This window comes from Haemaphysalis longicornis, unplaced genomic scaffold (assembly GCF_048455015.1).
Source record: "Haemaphysalis longicornis isolate Haplotype H1 unplaced genomic scaffold, Haemaphysalis longicornis Haplotype H1 scaffold_2, whole genome shotgun sequence".
Classification (NCBI taxonomy): Eukaryota; Metazoa; Arthropoda; class Arachnida; order Ixodida; family Ixodidae; genus Haemaphysalis; species Haemaphysalis longicornis.
The window spans coordinates 95,207,640-95,226,881 of record NW_027526295.1 but is presented as its reverse complement, the minus strand read 5'-3'; the positions used below and the strand labels follow the sequence as shown (position 1 = coordinate 95,226,881).

The following is a 19,242-nucleotide window of genomic DNA, read 5'->3' as shown; positions in this document are numbered from 1 at the left end:
TAGACTCTTTATTCGGTTTCTATAGCCCACCCACGGAGGTCTGGTAGCTTATCGGTGCATATATGTGGGCTGCTATTGCGCCGCGTGCCCCGCCCCATCAACCGAGATCGCGCGATGGACGTCCCATCACTACGTCTTGGGAGCACTTGGTAGCGGTGGCGCCTGGGATGGCGGACATCACCCCCGGAAAGTTCGAGCCCCTACGAAGCTCATCTGTTAAAACTTGCCAGAAAACCTTACTGACGAGAAACAGGATATTACGACTATACTCAATAAGAATTTTATAGAAAGATAATAAAGATATATTTATTACAAACTCCTCAGAAATTCTGTTCAGACTTAGCTCATATGCGACAGGTTGTAATGACTGGGCACTATAGGAATTTTATAGAAATATAATTGAGATAAATTTAATAGAAACCAGTCAGAAACTCTATTCAAAGATGAATCACGCGCAACACGTTGTTACGAGTACACTCAAACATGATTTTAGAAAGCTAATGCGGCCAAATTAAAAAAAAAACTCATCAGAAAGTTTATTCTAACTTTATTCACACGCAACAGTGTGTTGCAACTATACTCAATAAGACTTTTATAAAAATAATTGCCATAAATTTAACAAAAATCCTCCAGAAACTGTATTCAAACCTGACTCCCATGCAACAGGCTGTTGCGACTGTACGCAGTAAGAATTGCATAAAAGTCTTGTTGAATTTATTTTATATATTCCCCATAAGAAACTCATAACGAATTACATTCAGAACCGGTAGGGTCTACTGACTTGGCTCTATAGACTTTTAATTAAAACGTGGGGGCCAAGTTGTGATGGTAACTCGGTAGAAATATTCTATAGAATGTTGACAAAAAGTTTACAAAACTGTTTTGAGTAATTTCTATAACACGTTTATTAACTACTGGTAACCATTTTTATGAGGCGCAACCTGTGCCTTTAGAAAGTATGATCTATGGAGACTTTATTTTGGCTGTAAAAATGGATTGCCAAGAATCCTCAAACCGTGTTGGAGTTCAACAAACAATACTTGTATCCGCATTCCAAGGGACAACAAATAACAAACCACCTCGACAGGTTCCCAATCTAACACGCGAAGAAACCGTGCGACGGGACTGTTTTCCCACAAACGATGCGGAAATTTGGCTTTAGATGTACTTTTCGGGCACTATCAAATGCGAACCAGGAAACGGAGTTTCCAAAGTTTCGGTTTTACCAGCTAAGGCTACGCCGGCTACCAGCTGATCCTAACTTATAAAGAGGCGTCTTAAATGTTTGTCTACTGATTAACTGATGGCGCTTATAAGGCAGAGTGAACCCTCTGCGGGTGATGGTTTTGGTTCTCGCCTGTGATATCAAAGAACCCTTGTTAAACACGATCGTAAGCATCGACGCGTACTCAGGAACAAAACACCTTACACACCAGCCACTGTGCGGTTTGGATAAATGGACACGAAGATGTTTATCATTTCAGTTTTTCAACGTCCATGAACAAGTAGATGTACGAAAAAGAAACTTTGATCCAAATGGGAAAAATGATACAAAGTGTCTTTGTACTACTCCAAGCATAAAGAATGAAGATACTCACGTGTTGACAACTTCGACATATTATCAAGATTCACAACAGTCAGGGTAAGAAACCCAATTTATTGGTTTATGCTTAAAAGGGAATTCTTTCGCCTACATATAACAATATATGTTAATTATTTGCTACGCACCTGAGGTAAGCAAAAGACTTTCAAATCCTCCGCAATAAATGTCAAGAAGTCGCATTCCTTAAACGGTGGAATCAGTAAATTCTTCTATTTCTGTCCCTAGGCACCTAACAATCGCTACAAAAGTGGCCTTCTTGAATGGTTAGGCTTGACGAGGCCTCGGTTGTAAGGCAATACACAGTGCAGATTAAAACGAAAAAGCCAAATAGCGCATCGAAGGTGCAGCAATCAATACAACAACTGTAAATACAAGCAGTAACACATAAAAACTCAAATTGATACATTTAAAGGTACACTTTTGTGCGTACAGGTGAAATATACTAAAACAAGCGACTCAACAACTTATGTGAAACAATTAAAAATATTTATAGAGACTTACATCTATGTACACACATACACCCACATACGCATAAATTTCTAAGACCATCAATTACATTTTTCTATTAGAATACAAGTTTGATTTCTATGTTGTTTGGTTTTTTTTGTATGTCGTGGTTCCAAATAAGTTACTCATCAGGAAAGGGGAATTCATTTAGGACGTTGGGTAGTTGAAAACCTGAGTTTTGTTTAACACAATTCGTCCGCGTGCCGGAACTCTTAGCTTTACCGTGTGAAGATTGATATCTAGAACAAAGTATCTGTAACAGAGTACACGTGATTCTGGTGAATGTATTGAACCAGCGATCGATAATACACTTGCTCCACTTTTGATCAGCAGTGTTTAACAAACAAGGGTTGCCTACGTGAGTTTTATGGAACCCCCATAATATCCCTTTGTACCCCGCTCAGTACCCCGCACCCCGCACTCAGTACCCCGCACATCTAGGCCAAGTAATTTTTTGGTAATTTGGAGACGTCATCCTAACCCATACACGATTCAAAAATGAAAGATTTGTAGAAAAAAACAGGGCAGTATACATAGACACTTTTAACCAAGAAGTCGGTAGATTAAAAATTCTGAAAATAGGCCAAGAGTTTTACTTAGTTCAGGAGGAAGTTTTGAAATAGTTACAGATCACGAAAGATTTTCATAAACCACTCACCAAAAAAATTGTCGGGAGGAAACCAGATTGATTGTTATATTGTCAGAATGAATATGCACAAAATTATTTGCCATGGTGTGGATGGGCTTGAAAATATTACATATAGGTATATATATATATATATATATATATATATATATACCAGGCAGGGTGTCGAACCGAACCGAAAACCGGAATTGAAACGAAAAAGAAATAACGGTTACTGGTTTATGCCGCAACGCTTCGACCCTCCGTTGTGGATATTTCACAGTCAATGATGCAATTCAGGCCTTTTTTTCTTTCACGTACCATCAACTTCATACCGTCTCGAGCACTTTCCCCTGCAGACAATTGAACACTATCACGCTCTATTTAACAACAGCGGAAATGAATGAGCACCAATGTAGCAATAGTCTTTTTGCTGCTGGAAGCGCGAGCGTAGGGCAAGCTGACAAAACAAAATGTCATTCTCGGCACCTTTAAGGGGATATAAAACCACTTTGTCCTTTCATAGCTGTGACTTTACTGGAGCAATCAGGCTGCAGGAGCGCTCCACTGCGCAACAACGAAAGCCCACACCCGATGTGTGCAAAGTTTTTGCATTTCGTAATTTGTTTAAAAGGTCCGACACCTGGAAATTGTTAATACTTGACAAGTGTGACCGCAGGAGCTTCTCAGTGGCTAAGCCGTTTGCTGCTGACCACAAGTGGCTTCGATCTCCTTTCCCCACGACCGTTTTTCTTAAGTAGATGGTAATCGAGAACGTCCGTGTAATGAGATTTTGATCCACATTTAATATCACCAGCTGGTTAAAATAGGTATGCCGGCCTGCAACAAGAGCTGCGCCTCGTAGCAGAGATATAGCGCGGGGCATCAAATACACTAGTTTTTTTAAAATGTTATAAAAAAATAACAAAAACGAAAAGGCGAATCACGTTGTTGTAAAATATGACGCAAAAAAGTAAGTCCGAATAAATAAAGTACCAAAACTTGGATAGTGCTCTATACTTTTCTTTGCATTACCTTTCGCAACCAAACGTGCCTCAATGCGAAGAAAGTGAGTGTCGTAGTCACTGTTTGATGACAAACCCACCGCCGTGGCTTAGTGGCTAAGGCGTTGCGCTACTGAGCACGAGGTTGTGGGGTCAATTCACGGCCGCGGCGGCCGCTTTTTTGATGGAGGCGAATAGCAAAAACGCCCGGGTGTACGAGATTCTGGCGCCCGTTAAAGATCCCTAAGTGGTCAACATTAATCTGGAGCCCTCCACTAAGGCGTGCCTCATCGCCTGCATTGCGTCAGCGGGTTAAACCCTACATTCAATCAATCAATCAATCAATCAATCAATCAAATCTGTTTTTGAGGACAGTACTGTGGACAAGTTCCGCTTTTTACAGATACGAATAACAACAGATATGTCAGGGAAGACGGTTAAGGTGCGCACCTAATCCCTTGGCAAGAAACTGCAGCCCTCGACCTTGTCTTCGAAGCAGCAACAGTAATAAAGCAGATGACAAGTGCAGAAAAGCAGGCTGGTACCTCACACTGCCACATTTGCGCAGCGATTATCTTTTCTGCTTGTTCTGCAGTTTTGTCTCTTCCAGATCTGCTTTTTTCGAAAGTGCACTTGTATTGGCTGCCCAACTCGCTGCACTACTTCTACTGGTATACTCGTTGCGGAGGGGAGTACTGCTCGGGACGAATTAAAGAGCATTTACCCAAAAAAGTCCCATCTTATGATCCGCGCGTCAAATTTCCCTTTCTTTTTTTAACAGCATAGTCTGTTATAAGATTCCGCAATGTAGCACACAGAACGATAACCGGGGGTCAGGCGGTACGATGACATACTGGTTGTAATGCACACATCCGGTACAGCTATCGCAAAAGGAATTGCATTGGAAGAGCAATATTTCAGTGACTGAGCGTTAACTAAAGCGTACTTTAACAAAAGTGCGGCTAAGACAACCACTAAGGTGACAGCTGACAAATTATTCAGCGTGGCAAAATAATCTAATTCATTGGTAGTATTTATGTGCTTGTTGTGGGATCTTTCTGTTTTGTTACAAATATAAAATATATGCGCCATTGGTATTAAGCGCTGGTATGTGAACGCACCAGTATACATGGATAATTTTAAGGCTTAAAGGTTAGCGTGATAGGCTATTCCATTGCGATGATTGTGATTTCACCAAAAAAGGAAAGGGCAGAAAATATATCCCGCCGTCATACCTCTTGGTGGTGGCTTTATGAATAGTCGCTAGGACAACATAAAGTCTTGCCGAGAAAGTGGACGGTAAATCCTCGCCACTTCATGTGTTTTTATAATATCTCGTAATTGTTAAAAGTTTGCTTTGCAATTGCACCACTGCTCTTGGGGAACAGCAGCATTTTGAATTCGGGGAAAAGAAGCATTTTGAATGTTTGTTTGTATTTTGCTTTGACTGTCGTTTTAAACGAGGACATGTGCTGGAACCGGTATTTTTTTTCTGTTTTACACAATGATCTGTTGGCTGAAGTACAACCTCCTTTTAAGTACGACGCGTGCAATATTGGAAGTCAGCTATAGCATGAGTGCGCACGTGCAAGAAAAAGTGGGGAGGGGGCGGGTAAACGACAGTAATATTGAATACGGTCAATGAGACAAGCAACTCAGTTTTCCAGCGCTTTCATTCAAACCACGTGCGACTGTATTGAATTTTAGTATAAGAAAAGATTCTCGCACCTCCCTGTCATGATACGTTCGGAAACCGGATTTAAGAATCGTGGCTTTAATATGGTCGAATGAGTGGCGAGTGACGTTCACATGTTTTGATATTGGAAGGTGAAGAAGTACGAAAATATGAGTTTTGTGATTGTTGAACCGTTGCCTGAAGGGCGTTTTTGTCTTGCCAATATACTTCAATTTACAAATATCACCCTCAAGGAGATAAACCACATTGTGCGTGTCGCAGGTATAGTTTCCATTTATGTTTAAGTCGAAATTTGATGCAGTGCTGCTTGCGCTTATTGAAGTGGTCATGTGATTGCAGGCCTTGCAGCGCGGTTTGTTGCAAGGGTGGCAGCCAGTTGTCATTTCAGGTTTGTTTTTGGACGATGTGAGCAGGTCACGTAAATCGCGGGATCTTCTGTAGGTTACACGCGGTGGTTCTCGGAAAATTGATTTTAATCGTTCGCTCTGTAGGAGTATGTTGTTATGGTTTTTTAATACGGCATTTACATTTTGCGCAAGCGCGGAGAAGGTAAGAATTAGGTTCGTATGGGAGTACCCCGGCTGTTTCGTTTTGTTGCGTAAAAGTTTAAGGCGGTCATGGCTATCAGCACGTTTAATGGCGTCATCAATTATCTGGGGTGGATACTTCTGTTTAACTAAAGCACTTCGAAGCTGAGCACAATTGGTATTAAAATCAGCTTGATCGGAACATTCTTTTAAATCGAAGCGCGTGACTATAAGGAATGCTAGTCCTGCAATTCATGAGGGGTAGGTTCGCGGAGTCGAGAATTCTGAAAAGGCTTTCCAAGAAATCGAAGAATTGTGATTCCTTACCATAAGGGGGTCTGCACATGGCAACGACAACTATATTTTTGAGAAATAGGGCTAATCTTGAACCGTGGGATTTCTGATTTCTGATTGTAACATCGGTAATCACAGAATGTACGTGGTATTTTTTTAACATTTACAGAAAGCCCATCCTCTGTTATGAGGTGCAATAAAACATTGTAAATATAGTTTTAGAAGGAAAATGCGTTGCTATCAGTGCCAAACCATGGTGACATGGTTTGGCACCGATAGCGGCGCATGTTGCTTCTAGAACTATATTTATAAAAAAACAGCATCAAACTCAACAGAGAGTGATCCAAGTAACAAATTAACCAGATCTCATTTGTTTTTTATGCTACGAATGTTACATAAAGGGCTGAACAATATTCTTTTCTGCTGTAAAGTTACAATTGGGGTGATCAATTTTGTATCCGATACAGGGAGCTGAAAAATGTACAGGTAGCAATTCAGAAGTGGCGAGCTTGCGGCGACAAGTCTTTCTTGTTTGGTCAACTTGGGCAAATTAGACAATTCTTGAATCATCACAGTGTCCGTCTATTCGTCTTTCCGCGCAAAAACTTTCCCCGCGCTCGCACAGACAAATGTCCATGCCCCTTGTTTTTCTGCGTGCAACACCGTCACCAACAGGCGGTTTGCTGGCCGAGAAAGATGCTGGTCGAGATAAACTGCGCTTGTCTCAGCTAAGCCGAACTGGTTGGAAGTTACCGTCTGCTTTCTAGCCTTAGCCAGAAAACCATGGAATATATCTCTCCGGACCAAGCGAACCAAGACACTGTTGACCCTGGCTTTCGCAAAGGGGTTTGGTTGCACGTGTCAGTGTCATGTATAGAAACACTCTCCTTGAGACCATCGCCGATTTATTTGACAATGCAAACCCGATCATAGCATGAGCTGATGCCCTTTATTTTCAATTTAGTTAACCTTGTGTACCGATACAGCTCCTCAACTCTCCGCCCTACGCGCTTGTTATCCTTATGCATGATTCATTAGCTTTCACGAGATGGGCTATTTTCTGCCAAAGTGCCTTCAGATCGGAGCTGATCGCTTTTGTTTCATCACACCTATCCCTGCAAAATTTAACACTCCCTCTCACTCTCCCCAACTCGGCTTAAATTTCCCGTTTGAAGTGTGTGAGAGGCTTCGTAATGTCGTTAGCATTGCCAACCATTCTCAAAGGTTGCATGCACACGCACACTCAAAGTGAATGTTTGGGAGCAGCGCGCAGCAATTGAACAAGGTGCTGCTGTTTCAACGATTCCCATGTCTTACCTACACAAAACGGGTAGGTTAGCAAAATTGCATACTTTTTGTTCACCGCTGCCATGCTGAGCAGCCGCCCGTGATGCCATTTATTATAAAAGCAGCCGATGATACCCCCTATGCTGATTGGTGGGCTGAGCGACGATGCACCAATAATCTTGAAAGCCGGGGCGTGAAATCAGCTACCTTGGCACAACTTCAACCGAGATGAATGCTATATCATACTGATACCATACTGAACAGCCGCCCGTGATGCCATCCGCGATTAATTCTGCCGATGGCAGCCTGCCGCGTTGATTGGTGGGCTATGTGGCGTTGCGTCAATTAGCTTGATAGCCTGACCATTAAATCAGCGATCATGCCACAACGTGAAAGAAGATGAATACTTGGTCCGTGCAAATGTAGGTGCAATGTTTACTTGAGGGAGAGTCAGTCTACCGGAGTCTCCGTGCGTCTTGACGTAAGTTTCAACATCCGCGATATTCGGGTAGGTTAGCAAACTTGTAGGCTGCTTACGCAACGCTTCCAAACTGAGAAGCCACCCATGATGCCGTCCGTTATAGAGCCTTCCGATGGCAGCTTTCCGCGGTGAATGGTGGGGCATGGGGTGATGAGCCAAGTAGGTTGAAAGTTAGACCATTGAATTAGTGATTATGCCACGACATTGAACTAGATTAATACTGACTCTGTGCAAGTTCAGCTACACTGTTGCCTTGGCAATTTCGGTGCAATCAGACGTCCTGTGGCCCTGTGCTTCGTGGCGAAAGTTTCACTATCTGCGCAAAACATGCAATTTAGCGAACTTGCAGAGTGTTTGCGCACCGCTGCCAAACTGAGTAGCCTCCCATGATGCCGTCTATTTTGAAGACAGCCAATTGTAGCTTCCCACGCTGATTAGTGGGTTCTTCGAGGACGCGCAAAGTACAGAAGAGCCCCGGTCTTACCTTCCTGACTGTGGTGTTTTTCTGGCTGTTACGTTGTTTGTCATAGGTACTGGCATAGCTCCCACGTAATATATTGTATTCCGAACGTCACTCTAACGTCGCAACTGTGGGCCAGTTCCCGTATCAAGCGTCGCCAACTGACACACCGAAGCTGCTTTGGCTCTACTATTTTGGCTTTTGATGAGTCTTAACCAGGCTGTGTCACTCAACTGGCTTCAAAAAGCAGCAAGCGAGAGGGAGAGGCCGTCACTAGATGGCCATCCGTCGAAAGTGCTATCATCATCATCACTGTGCTTACAACAGAAGTTTCACTTCAGAACGCCGTAAGCACATGATGTAAGTGCCTCCGCGCTGTAGTAATGCTGCCGTGCACCGTTTTTAGGTTAGGTCAGTTTGCAAAGGGCGCGGCCTTCCAGTACCACGGCGCTGGCCGGTGCTTCCGTCGACAAGGGCGTCGCGCTCCGCTAGCGTTGACATCGGTCTTTGCGCGTCGTCTGGTGCTCCTTCCTTGCTACTCTCAGCGCTTTCTACACCACCCATACCATCACCAGCGCCAGTTGCTCCAAAGCTTGTAGTGTCCGAGGACTTGCCAGGCACTACAAGCTTTGGAGAAGCCATCGCGGCAATGAAGCCGCTTCACATATTAGCCGCAACTAAAAGTGGTGCTAAACGCAATGCGGCCTTTCAGGTTACTGAGAAGCGAGTCCTTGCGAGCGGGCGAAAGAAACCGGAAGCTCCTATTCACGATTTTTTAAAGCGTTAGGCTTACATTGCAGAAATAAATCGTTTTAGTCAAAGCGGCACTGCTTTCGTTCATTTTCCGTATCACGAAGCCCGTGTTCGCGCCGCGGGATGGTCGCAACGGCGAGCCAGTGCAACGGTGGTTTCACGACTACCAATTTTTTTGCCGACCTCCACGAGTACAGGGACAGTGACTGAGTAGTACAGTGATTTTACGACGAGTAACATGACTTGACGCCCATCCTAATTGCTCTTGCCAACACTAAATGTGCAGATAAAAAATGCAAAAACAGATCGCTATATTTGTCCGAACGGTGACTCAGTGCTACGTTCATTTCAACACTCCCGACTTTGTTGTCGACCTTCACGAGTAGAGTGACGGCGAGCGAGTAGTACAGTGATTTTACGATGACTAACATGACACCCGTCCGAACGGCTCTTGGCCACAATAATTGTACACATAAAAATGCAAAAACAGACCGCTACATTTGGCCAAACGGTCAGAAACCAACTTGGCAACAATGGATCTCTAGATAGGGGTGACTTAATGACGCCAGTTAGATGCCTGCCTGTTTTTGTGGCTTTCCTTACCCGTACGTTTTTTCGGCTGTTGCGTTCTTTTTTCGCGGTCCGGTACAAACGTATTAACGGGGTGTTCCACTGCAGCTTGAAAGCCGGGTAGTTGAACCAGCGATCTTGCCACAATGTCGAACGCTATGAATGCTCGCATCTGCAAGTCCGGCTACCATGTCAACTTGATGAAGTCGGAGCAGTCAGTAGTCCCGTGGCTGGATACGTCTTGGCGATGGATGAAGCACCTGCGCAAAATGGGTAGTTTAGCAAACTTGGAGAAAGCTTGCGCATTGCTTCCAAACAGTGAGTAAAAAACAAAAAAAATGTATCAAAGCGGCATAACTGCTCTATCACAAATCCCTGTGAAAAAGAAATAAAACAGGACAAGCAGCATTTATATGGGTTAGGTTTTATGATGAAAAAGAAGATTCAACTGTTGAGCATGAAACAATTATTTATAAACTATACCTCAAATTCACGTGAGGCGACTCCACAAAGTACAGTGTGTGGTATGAATGAATGAGAAAATATATCATGATTACACGTGGCTACACACTTTGTTTCATTGCTCTAGGTGACACGCAACATAGAAATTGCGTTAGATAACCTTGTGGCTCAAGGTTCGGTGATCGCGAATTTTATGAAGCGTGCTTATTAAACCTATTTTCTTGTTCATAACCAAAGGATGGAGATACAATTTTTTGATTGATTTAATGGTACAAGTCAAGTGTTTGTTTTACAATATGGAGCTTTCAGAATTACTTTGTATATCCTCAGGAGAATTTACGCGTTTCGAATGCCCGGGGGGACAGACAGGTGAAACATACTGTTACGAGGCAGAAGCACGGAACTACATGTATTGACTGAAATTACAACACTGAGCGATGCCAGCGAGAGATTAGAGACCGGTACCTGGAAGCACTTCGTCCTCTTCTAAAGTTCAGCCCAAACAGCACATAGCCGTAGCGGCCCCCATCGCCTTCTTCCAACTGTTCCGTGACACAACCCCCCCTCCGGCGGGAAGACGCCGCCACGGCTTCTCGGGACATAACGTTTAGGTGTTGGGGTGGTAAGTCTTAAGCCAGGCCACGTGAACAAAGTCCATGTGAGGCTGGGCACAGGAGGACGGGTGCGGCGTAATTTCGTACGTGACGTCGGTGACGCGGCGTAACACGCGGTAAGGGCCGGTGTAAGGAGAACGTAGTTTGGCAGAAAGTCCTACTTGATGCGGGGGTGATCACAGTAGCACCAATGAACCTGGCTGGAACTGGACATTGGTGTGGGGGCGATCATAGAGGGACTTCTAGGGTGCTTGGGACGAAGTGAGGCTTGTGCGATTGATCTGACGATCGAGATCAGCCTGTGCGATGGCGTCGCTGACGTACTGACTAGTAGGAGTTGCGGGAAGTGAGACAAGGCTATCTAAGGGTAAAACGGGTTCCCTGCCGAAGACCAGGTAGAAAGGGCAGCAACCAGCTGTTTCATGGCGGGAGGAATTGTAGGCGAAGGTTACAAATGTCATGGCGGCATACCAATCCCGGTGGTAGGAGGAAACGTATATAGAAAGCATGTTGAGCAGCGTGCGGTTTAGGCGCTCTGTGAGACCGTTCGTTTGAGGGTTGTAGGCGGTAGTCAATTTATGCTTATTGGAACAGGAATGAAGACTGTCGGCAATGCCTTTAGAGGGGAAATCGCGGCCGTGATCGGTCAAGAGCTGTCGAGGTGGTCCATGATGAAGGATGACGTCTTAAAAGAAGAAGTCAGCCACATCAGTTGCGCAGCTAGGTGATAGGGATGGTGTTATGGCGTAGCGTGTCAAATAATCTGTTGCAACGACAACCCACTTATTCCCATAAGTGGCTGCAGGAAAAGGCCCCAGGAGCTCAAGACCGACGCGGGCGAAGGGTTCGTGTGGGATAGGAAGGGGCTGAAGGAGTTCAGCATGCAATTTGAAGGGAACCTTTCGCCGTTGGCACTGGTCACAAGCTTCATCATACTTCTTTACAGAACGGTACAAGCCAGGCCAAAAGAAACGGCGGCGTACGCTAGCGTATGTGCGGGTAACGCCGAGGTTATCAGAAAGTGGATGGTCATGAAGTTGTTCAAGGACGGTGGAGTGCAAGGGAGGGGGTATGACAGGCAACAGTTCTGGGCCATCATATCGAAAATTCTGATAGTATAAGACGCTGTCCTGCAGTACCTAATTCCGAGAGGTTCGTTCACGGGAATTTGTACGGAGGTGATAGATTATTGATCAGAAGAAGGGATCCTGGTATTGTCATGCACCGGTTTGCAGCAGTGCGCAGATGGAAAAAATACAGGCCTCTGTGTCATTCAAGGCACGCTTGGAGGATCCATGGTGTAATGCGATAAACAGTCGGCTTCACCGTGCAACCGTCGTGATTTGTACGCGACTGAAAACGAGTATTCTTGTAAACGCAAAGCCTAGAGGCCAAGGCGGCCCATGGGATCTTTTAGTTATTGCAGCCAGCACAGGACGTGATGATCCCTGACCAGAGAAAACGGATGGCCAAATAGATATGGGCGCAACTTCTCCACACCCGACACGAGGGCACGACACTCGCGTTCGGTTATGGAATTGTTGCACTCGGCGACCGAAAGGAGGAGGCTTGCGTACGCGATCACGCGCACCTCACCGGAATGGCGTTGCACTAACACAACTCCCATGCCGTGGACACTGGCGTCAGTGCGTAGTTCGGTTGGAGCAGAAATGTCAGAGTGGGATAGAATAGGAGTGGAAGTAAGCTATCAATAGGAGTGGCAAGGGCTTCAGCTTGTGGAGATTCCCACGTGAATGGAACGTCTTTTTTGGAGAGGTCGGTTAAAGGGTTTGTGTTATGGGCGAAATTTTGTATAAAGCGGCGGAAGTAGGAGCGTAGCCTGAGAAATCTTCTGTAGTATTTTGAGGTGCGCGATTGGGGAACGTTCTTGACTCCGTGTATTTCGGCTGGATCGGGCTGAACACCGAAAGGCACCCAAGACGTGACCGAGAATTTGAAGTTGACTTTTGGCGAATCGGCATTTGGATGAATTCAATTGAGGACCTGCGCAGCGGAAAACAGAAAGGACCGTTAATAAACGTTCTAAATGCGTTTCAAAGGTCGCAGAGAAAACGATTGTGTCATCAGGTAGCTCAAGCAGGTGATTCATTTGAGGCCATGAAGGATGGCCTCCATCATTCTTTCGAACGTGGCAGGCGCGTCACATAGGCCGAATGGAATTACCTGAAATTGGTAGAGATCATCCGGTGTAATAAAGGCGGTTTTCTGCCTGTCCATTTCATCCACGGCGATTTGTCAATAACCGGAACGTAGGTCGATGGAAGAAAAATAGTCTGCTCCGTCGAGGCAATCAAAAACGTCATCAATTAGGGGAAGAGGGTACGCGTCCTTTTTCGTTATGTGGTTCAGGTGACAGAAATCGACGAAAAATCTTCACGTGCTGTCTTTCTTTTTAACGAGTACGACCGGTGCCGCCCAAGAGCTGGAATAGGGCTCGATGATGTCCTTAGCGAGAATTTTGTCGACTTCTCCTTGTATAATTCGACGTTCAGTGGCGGATACGCGGTATGGCCTGCGTTGGATTGGGCGCGCGTCACCCGTGAAAATACGGTGTTTGACCATACTTTCTGTCCGAGAGGGCGAATGCCGCAGTCAAAAATGTTGCTGCAAGAGAGCAGGAGGCTATAAAGAGCTGCAGTATTCTCGTGTGAGAGATCAGGGGCAATCGTTGTTGTGATTCATTGTGAATGTCAACGCCAGCCAGCCACCAAGGAAGTCCCAGGCAGCTGTCTACGTGAGGGCCATGCTCAACAGTGCTCCAGTGGACCTGACCTCGGTAGTGGATGGCCCCATGGAATTCGCCGCCGTCACGGTGCGCATAGGTTACACGGACACCACTGTGGCCAGCCTCTACGTTCTTCCAACGCGGCCCTGCGATGCCACAGCAGTGGGGCGGCTGCGGTCCTCCCTGGCCCAGGACGTTGTCGTGTGCGGCGATTTTAACGCGCACAACCCGGCCTGGGGCAGCCCCCGCACCACCCGCAGGGAACGAGAGCTGCTGGATGCTGTAAGAGCCTACGGCTTGCTCGTGGCCAACACAGGCAGCCCCACCTTCACCCGCCCTGGCCCCGCTGGGATGGTTCAACTGTCGCATATTGACGTTACACTGGTGTCCCAGCGGTGTGCCTACACCTGGAAAACCACCACGAGCACCTGGGGTTCGGACCCCTACCCCATTCTCGTCACTTCAAGATGCGACCACAGGCGAGCAGACACGAGGGTTTACGCCGTCACCAACTGGGTCAACTACCGCAAGGAGGTGGCAAAGTATCTGGAGGACCCAGAGGCTGATTTCCTGACAGCTGTCGTGCGGAGCACCAACAAGGCCACGGTACGGGGGGAGGTACCCCTCTGCACGGCACTGCCTGGCCTGGAGCTCCTAAGATTCCGGGCCAGGTGCAACCAGCTGCAACGGCGGGCCATCCGGAGCAGGCGTCGGGAAGACTGGACGGCGTACCGGAAGGTGGATGCGCATTGCAGAAGGACAGCCAAGCAGCGGCGGAGGCAGAGAAGGAATCGCTCTGCTACTCCATGGACTCGCGTAGGGATACAGCCAAAGCCTGGAGATTCTTCCAGGCTTTGGTTCAGCCTGCTGTCACCAACCAGCAGCCCCTGCTGGCGTCTGCCATTTTCTTGGGGATCACTGAGGACGCCTTGGCAGAGCGGCTAGCCGACCAGTTCACCCCGGCTTCACCTGCAAATGCGGCCCAGCTACACGTGCGGCCGGAGTCCCCCTAGGACCCATAAGTGGTGGCCATTTGAGGTGCCGACATCACATTCCGAGAGCTGCAGGCAGCCCTGCATCGATGCCCCTATCGGCGGAGCGCGCTTGCCCTTGACGGGGTGACGTGTCAGATGCTCCGGAACCTGGACGTCACCCAGCTGGAGCCTCTTCTGCAGCTCATCAACCGGGTGTGGAGATGGGGAAGCTTTCTACCTTCTTGGCGGGTCGCAATTGTCAGGCCGATGCTGAAGGTCGGTAAGCCGCCCACCAAGCTTGCATCGTACCGGCCGGCTTCCCTGACGTCCGCAGCGGATAAGGTGATGGAGAGCACTGTCCTGGCCCGCCTCCAATAAGTTGCTGATCATCTGGGCGTCCTCCAGGAACAGCGAAGTGGCTTCAGGCGCCACCACTGCACGGCGTATTGGCTGGGGGATGTACTATCTATGCTGGAGCAGGACCGCAATGACAAGATGGCCTTCTTGCTCCTGCTGGACATGGAGTGGGCTTTCAACTCCGTCCCCCAACAGCTATCCTGGATGCCCTCTACAGCATGGTCATTGAGGGGGACCTCTGGAGTTACGTGAAGGCGTTCCTGGCCAACCTGACCCTTCGAGTCAAGGTTGGCCGAGCAACCAGTAGCCCACGAGACATCAGCTCTGGGGTTCTCAAGGGGAGTGGGCTCAGCCCATTCCTCTTCAACCTCGTCCTTGCTTCACTCCCGGACTGCATCCCGGCTGGTCTTGCGTTTACGGTGGAGTTGGCAGTCTATGCCGACGACATCGCCATGTGGGCACACAGACCAACGAAACTGCTCTCCAAGGTGAAGGCGTGCCTCCAGGGGATGCTGTGGCCAGTCGCCGACTTCCTGACAAGCCCTGGCCTGCAGCTGTCCGAGTCGAAAACGCAGGCTTTGGTGTTCCACCCGAGGGGCAGCAGGGCACGCAAGTCGACATGACCGCTAACCTTGAAGGGCCAGTCCCTTCCGTGGTGCGCCACGCCCAAGTATCTGGGGCTCCTGGTCGACTGCCACTTGTCCTGGATACCTGCTGTGAAGGCGCTCCGGCTACGCACAATGATGGTCCACCAGGGCGCGCGGAGGTTGTTAGCGCATGGTCAGGGCTGCACACACACCGTCTCCCAGCGGGTGTTCCACGGGATGGCGTTGTCCGCTCTGCCTCTGGTGCAACTCAAGCCGTGCCACTGGGAGGAGCTGGAGGTGGATCTGCGCCGGGCTGTCCACCTCTGCATGGGCCTTGCGAGCACATCCCCGTGGGCGGCAACGTACAAGGAGGAAGGTTCCTGGCCTATTCAGATGCTGGCTCTGCAAGTGGGTCTCCACCACATCCACCGCCTGCAGGGCACACCGGACGGCGCGGCACTCCTCCAGCGATACCGCAGCCGGCCCAAATCTCGCATGGGCATGCTGCTTAGCACCTACGAGAGCCACATCGAGCTGCCGCATCGGCCGCGCCTGGAGCCACCACCACCACGCACGGGGTAGCCTCTACGCATCGCCACCACATTGCCCGTAGTCCGTGGCAAGAGGTCCACTCCACCCCAGGCCACCTACCAAGAGGTGGCCGCCCTGCTACAGGACGATGCTGCCAGACGTCTGCAGGTGTACACGGATGGCTCTGTGCAACAGTCGACGGGCAGAGCCGGAGCTGCGTGCACGGCTCTGAAACTTGGCACCAGCCGGGTGTGCAGCTTCCACTTCCCGGCCTCATCCACCTACGCAGAGCTGGCTGGACTCCACTTGGCCGCGAATCTTCTAGAGCAGGGGGCCCATGACCGGGGGGCCATCATCCTGACTGACTCTGGGTCTGCCCTCCTCTGTCTAAGAGCTGCCGACCGGCTGCCAGCTCCAGTGGCTATGTTGAGAGAGAGAGAGGCTCCATGCAGTGGGGTCCCAGGGGTGTCCACTGCCACTTCACGGGCTACTATCGCACGTGGGCATCACAGGCAACGAGGTTACAGACGCCCTGGCCAAGGGCCCTGCTCACCAGGCAGGGGTACCAGCCTCTCGGGATGTGGTGTCATTCGACGCTGGAAGGACTATCCTGGCCCGAGTGGTGGAGGGTAAAAATCCAGATGCCCGAGTGGTCAGTCGTCAGGCCCCACGGCTCCTGCCCGGCCGCATCAGTAGAGACGCCCGGTCGCTCCTGCTTCGCCTGCGGCTTAATTGCTGCAACGTGGGAGCCAGCCTGCACCACCAGGGCTGCCGGGCGTTCCTCACCTGCGCTGACTGCCCAGAGCTCGATACGCTCGAGCACTTGCTGAGCTCTTGCCGCCAGAACGACACTGTGAGAGAGGAGCTCCGGACCGCATTCTAGCGACTCGGTGTACCAAGCCACAAGCTGGAAGTCTTCTTTTTCCCCACGGGATTCGACGCTGTACAACGGGAGGTCTTGCAGCACCTCCTCAACTTCTTAGTTGTGACAGGATGAGTGCAGCGTTTGTAGCCTTCTCGCCTTGGACGCAACGAACGCTACATATACTGTGCCCCACTCTCTTCCTTCCTTCCTCTTTCTCTCTTTTTATGCTTTGAAACCCCATTCCTTTCTCTGGACTAGTTATATGAAGGTGAACTCCCCGACTGAGTTAAACAATACCCCCAGCTCTTTTCTCTTCCCTTCTTAATAAATCACCGCCACCCACCCTGTCCAATGAGTGAGCCACCGCGATGGTCGTGCCACTGGGAATAATTTGCGGAAAAGCTCGAAAATTAATCAAAGGGGGAGTAGTGCGATTGTTGGAAACACACACCATGGTGTCCGGAAGGGTCACGTCCCGGCTGAGGAGAGCATCAGTTTGTTGAGCAAGGAAGTAATCACAGTCGGGAACAGGAGGCGACGTAGAAAGTAAGACATTATTAGCAGCTCGCGCGATGAGACGAAGGCACTCCGTCCAATGTAAGCGACATTGCACTTCCTCGGGCACATTTTCTGGGCAAGGTAGACCAAAGCTGATGGCGCCTTCCGAACAGTGGATAAGCGCAGAATGTTCAGAAAGAACATCAAGGCCAAGAATGAGGTCATTGGGGCAGTGGGGCAAAACAGTAAACAAAGCGGGAACTCGCTGATCGGCGATGCTGACGCGGGCGGGCACATACCAAAAACGGTAGGGGAAGTCCCATCAGCAACACGAAGAACACGAGATGGGGCAGGCGTGAGCATTTTATTGAGTCGACTGCAGAGGTTCGCACTTATCACAGATATCATCGCGCCCGTGTTAATTAGCGTTTGGACAGGAACTCTATCAACAAGGACACCAAGAAGATTGCAAGGGGCAGGTAAAGCGGGTAGAGGATTTTCGGTCGGTGTCATCGATGCACCATCAGCTCTGAGAGCTGCATGGTCTAGTTTGCGGGAAGAGGTGGCCGGCGCAGGACGGTGACGTCAGACGCCGGGCTTCGGGGGATGGGGACTGGTGACGGTGACGGGAGGACGAACGGCTAAGTATGGTGAACGAAGCTGGTTCGTCGGAGCTGTTGGTATCACGGTCGAGTGAAAATCGTCGGGGAGCATTCTCACGTAGCCGGTAATATTACTACGAAGTACGGCCAGCATCGTAAGGGCGATTGCGGCAGTAACGGGAGGCGTGTCCGATACGATGGCAACAAAAGCAAATCAAGAAATCGGACGGTCGTCAGGGGTCTGCAAGTAAGCCGGATTGTGGAAACAACGAGGTGCGGTATGATAGATGTGTACGGGGCTTTGCAGAACCGGGTAGTTCTTGGCGTACCACAGCTTGAATAACACAACTGGATGGGCTGTCACTGCTTGGTGTTGTGAGCGGGGCTGGCGACATGGCCTCAATTCCTCGACGAGTTATTCCGGTGAGCGTCTCAGGTGGGGTGACGTCGCGTGGGCGAAGCAGCATATCTTCGCATGGCGGAGTAGCGGTAGTATTCGGAAAGCCGGCGATGTTTTTGGGAACAAGTCGGCTTTTGGCTTGCTCCAAGCGTCGGAACTCTGCAATGATGTCATCCACGTTCGAGCTGCTCTTGAAAACTAGTAGATTGAAAGCGTCTTCCACAATTCCTTTTAAGTTGTGCCCAACCATTTCTCCCTCAGGCACTGCTCGGTCAACCTTGACACACAGAGCAAGTACGTCGTGAATATATGCACTGTAGGATTCGGTTGATCTGTGGACACAGGACGCGGGGTTGTTCTTGGCAGTAAGCTGTCGGTGAGGAGAATTTCCAAACCCTGCCCGTAGCTTCTCCTTGAAGACGTCCCAGCTCGTCAACGTCCCTTCTTTGGTGTCGTACTATGTCAGTGCAGTGCTTTCAGGCAACACGGAGCATTGGCCAACATCACTGTGGGATCTCACCTGATAAGTCGGCTTCCCCGCTCGAACATACGGATCCAATCATCAGCGTCGTCTTCACCATTGCTGGTAAACATTCTATGTTCTCGAGGGTGAGACCGGGTGATGGGGGGATTGGCAGCACCTAAAGCCGGGTCGTTGCTGTTAGGCATCGTGGACGGCGGAATTCGACGACCGCTGTGGAGTTAAGTGGTTAGTGGGAAAATCCCGCATCCTCCACCAAGATGTTACGCGGCTGGAGCACGGAAATACAATGTATCGACTAAAATAACAATGTTGAGT

The 19,242-nt window shown here is 48.8% G+C and overlaps 2 protein-coding genes across 2 annotated transcripts in view; both read left to right on the top strand.

Annotated features, from left to right (window-relative positions):
* Positions 1-14,642, top strand: part of LOC144168169 (uncharacterized) — a 37,075-nt gene extending 22,433 nt beyond the window's left edge. Inside the window, exons 3-5 of the mRNA XM_077697207.1 lie at positions 13,609-13,832; positions 13,890-14,235; positions 14,385-14,642. Of these exons, the coding sequence (XP_077553333.1) occupies positions 13,609-13,832; positions 13,890-14,235; positions 14,385-14,642 (828 nt within the window). The remainder of the gene's footprint in view (positions 1-13,608; positions 13,833-13,889; positions 14,236-14,384) is intronic.
* A 117-nt stretch (positions 14,643-14,759) lies between these two features.
* Positions 14,760-15,583, top strand: LOC144168168 (uncharacterized). The gene is made up of 2 exons (XM_077697204.1): positions 14,760-14,883; positions 15,156-15,583. The coding sequence occupies exons 1-2, from the start codon at positions 14,760-14,762 to the stop codon at positions 15,581-15,583; spliced, it is 552 nt and encodes a 183-aa protein (XP_077553330.1).
* The last annotated feature ends 3,659 nt before the right edge of the window (positions 15,584-19,242 follow it).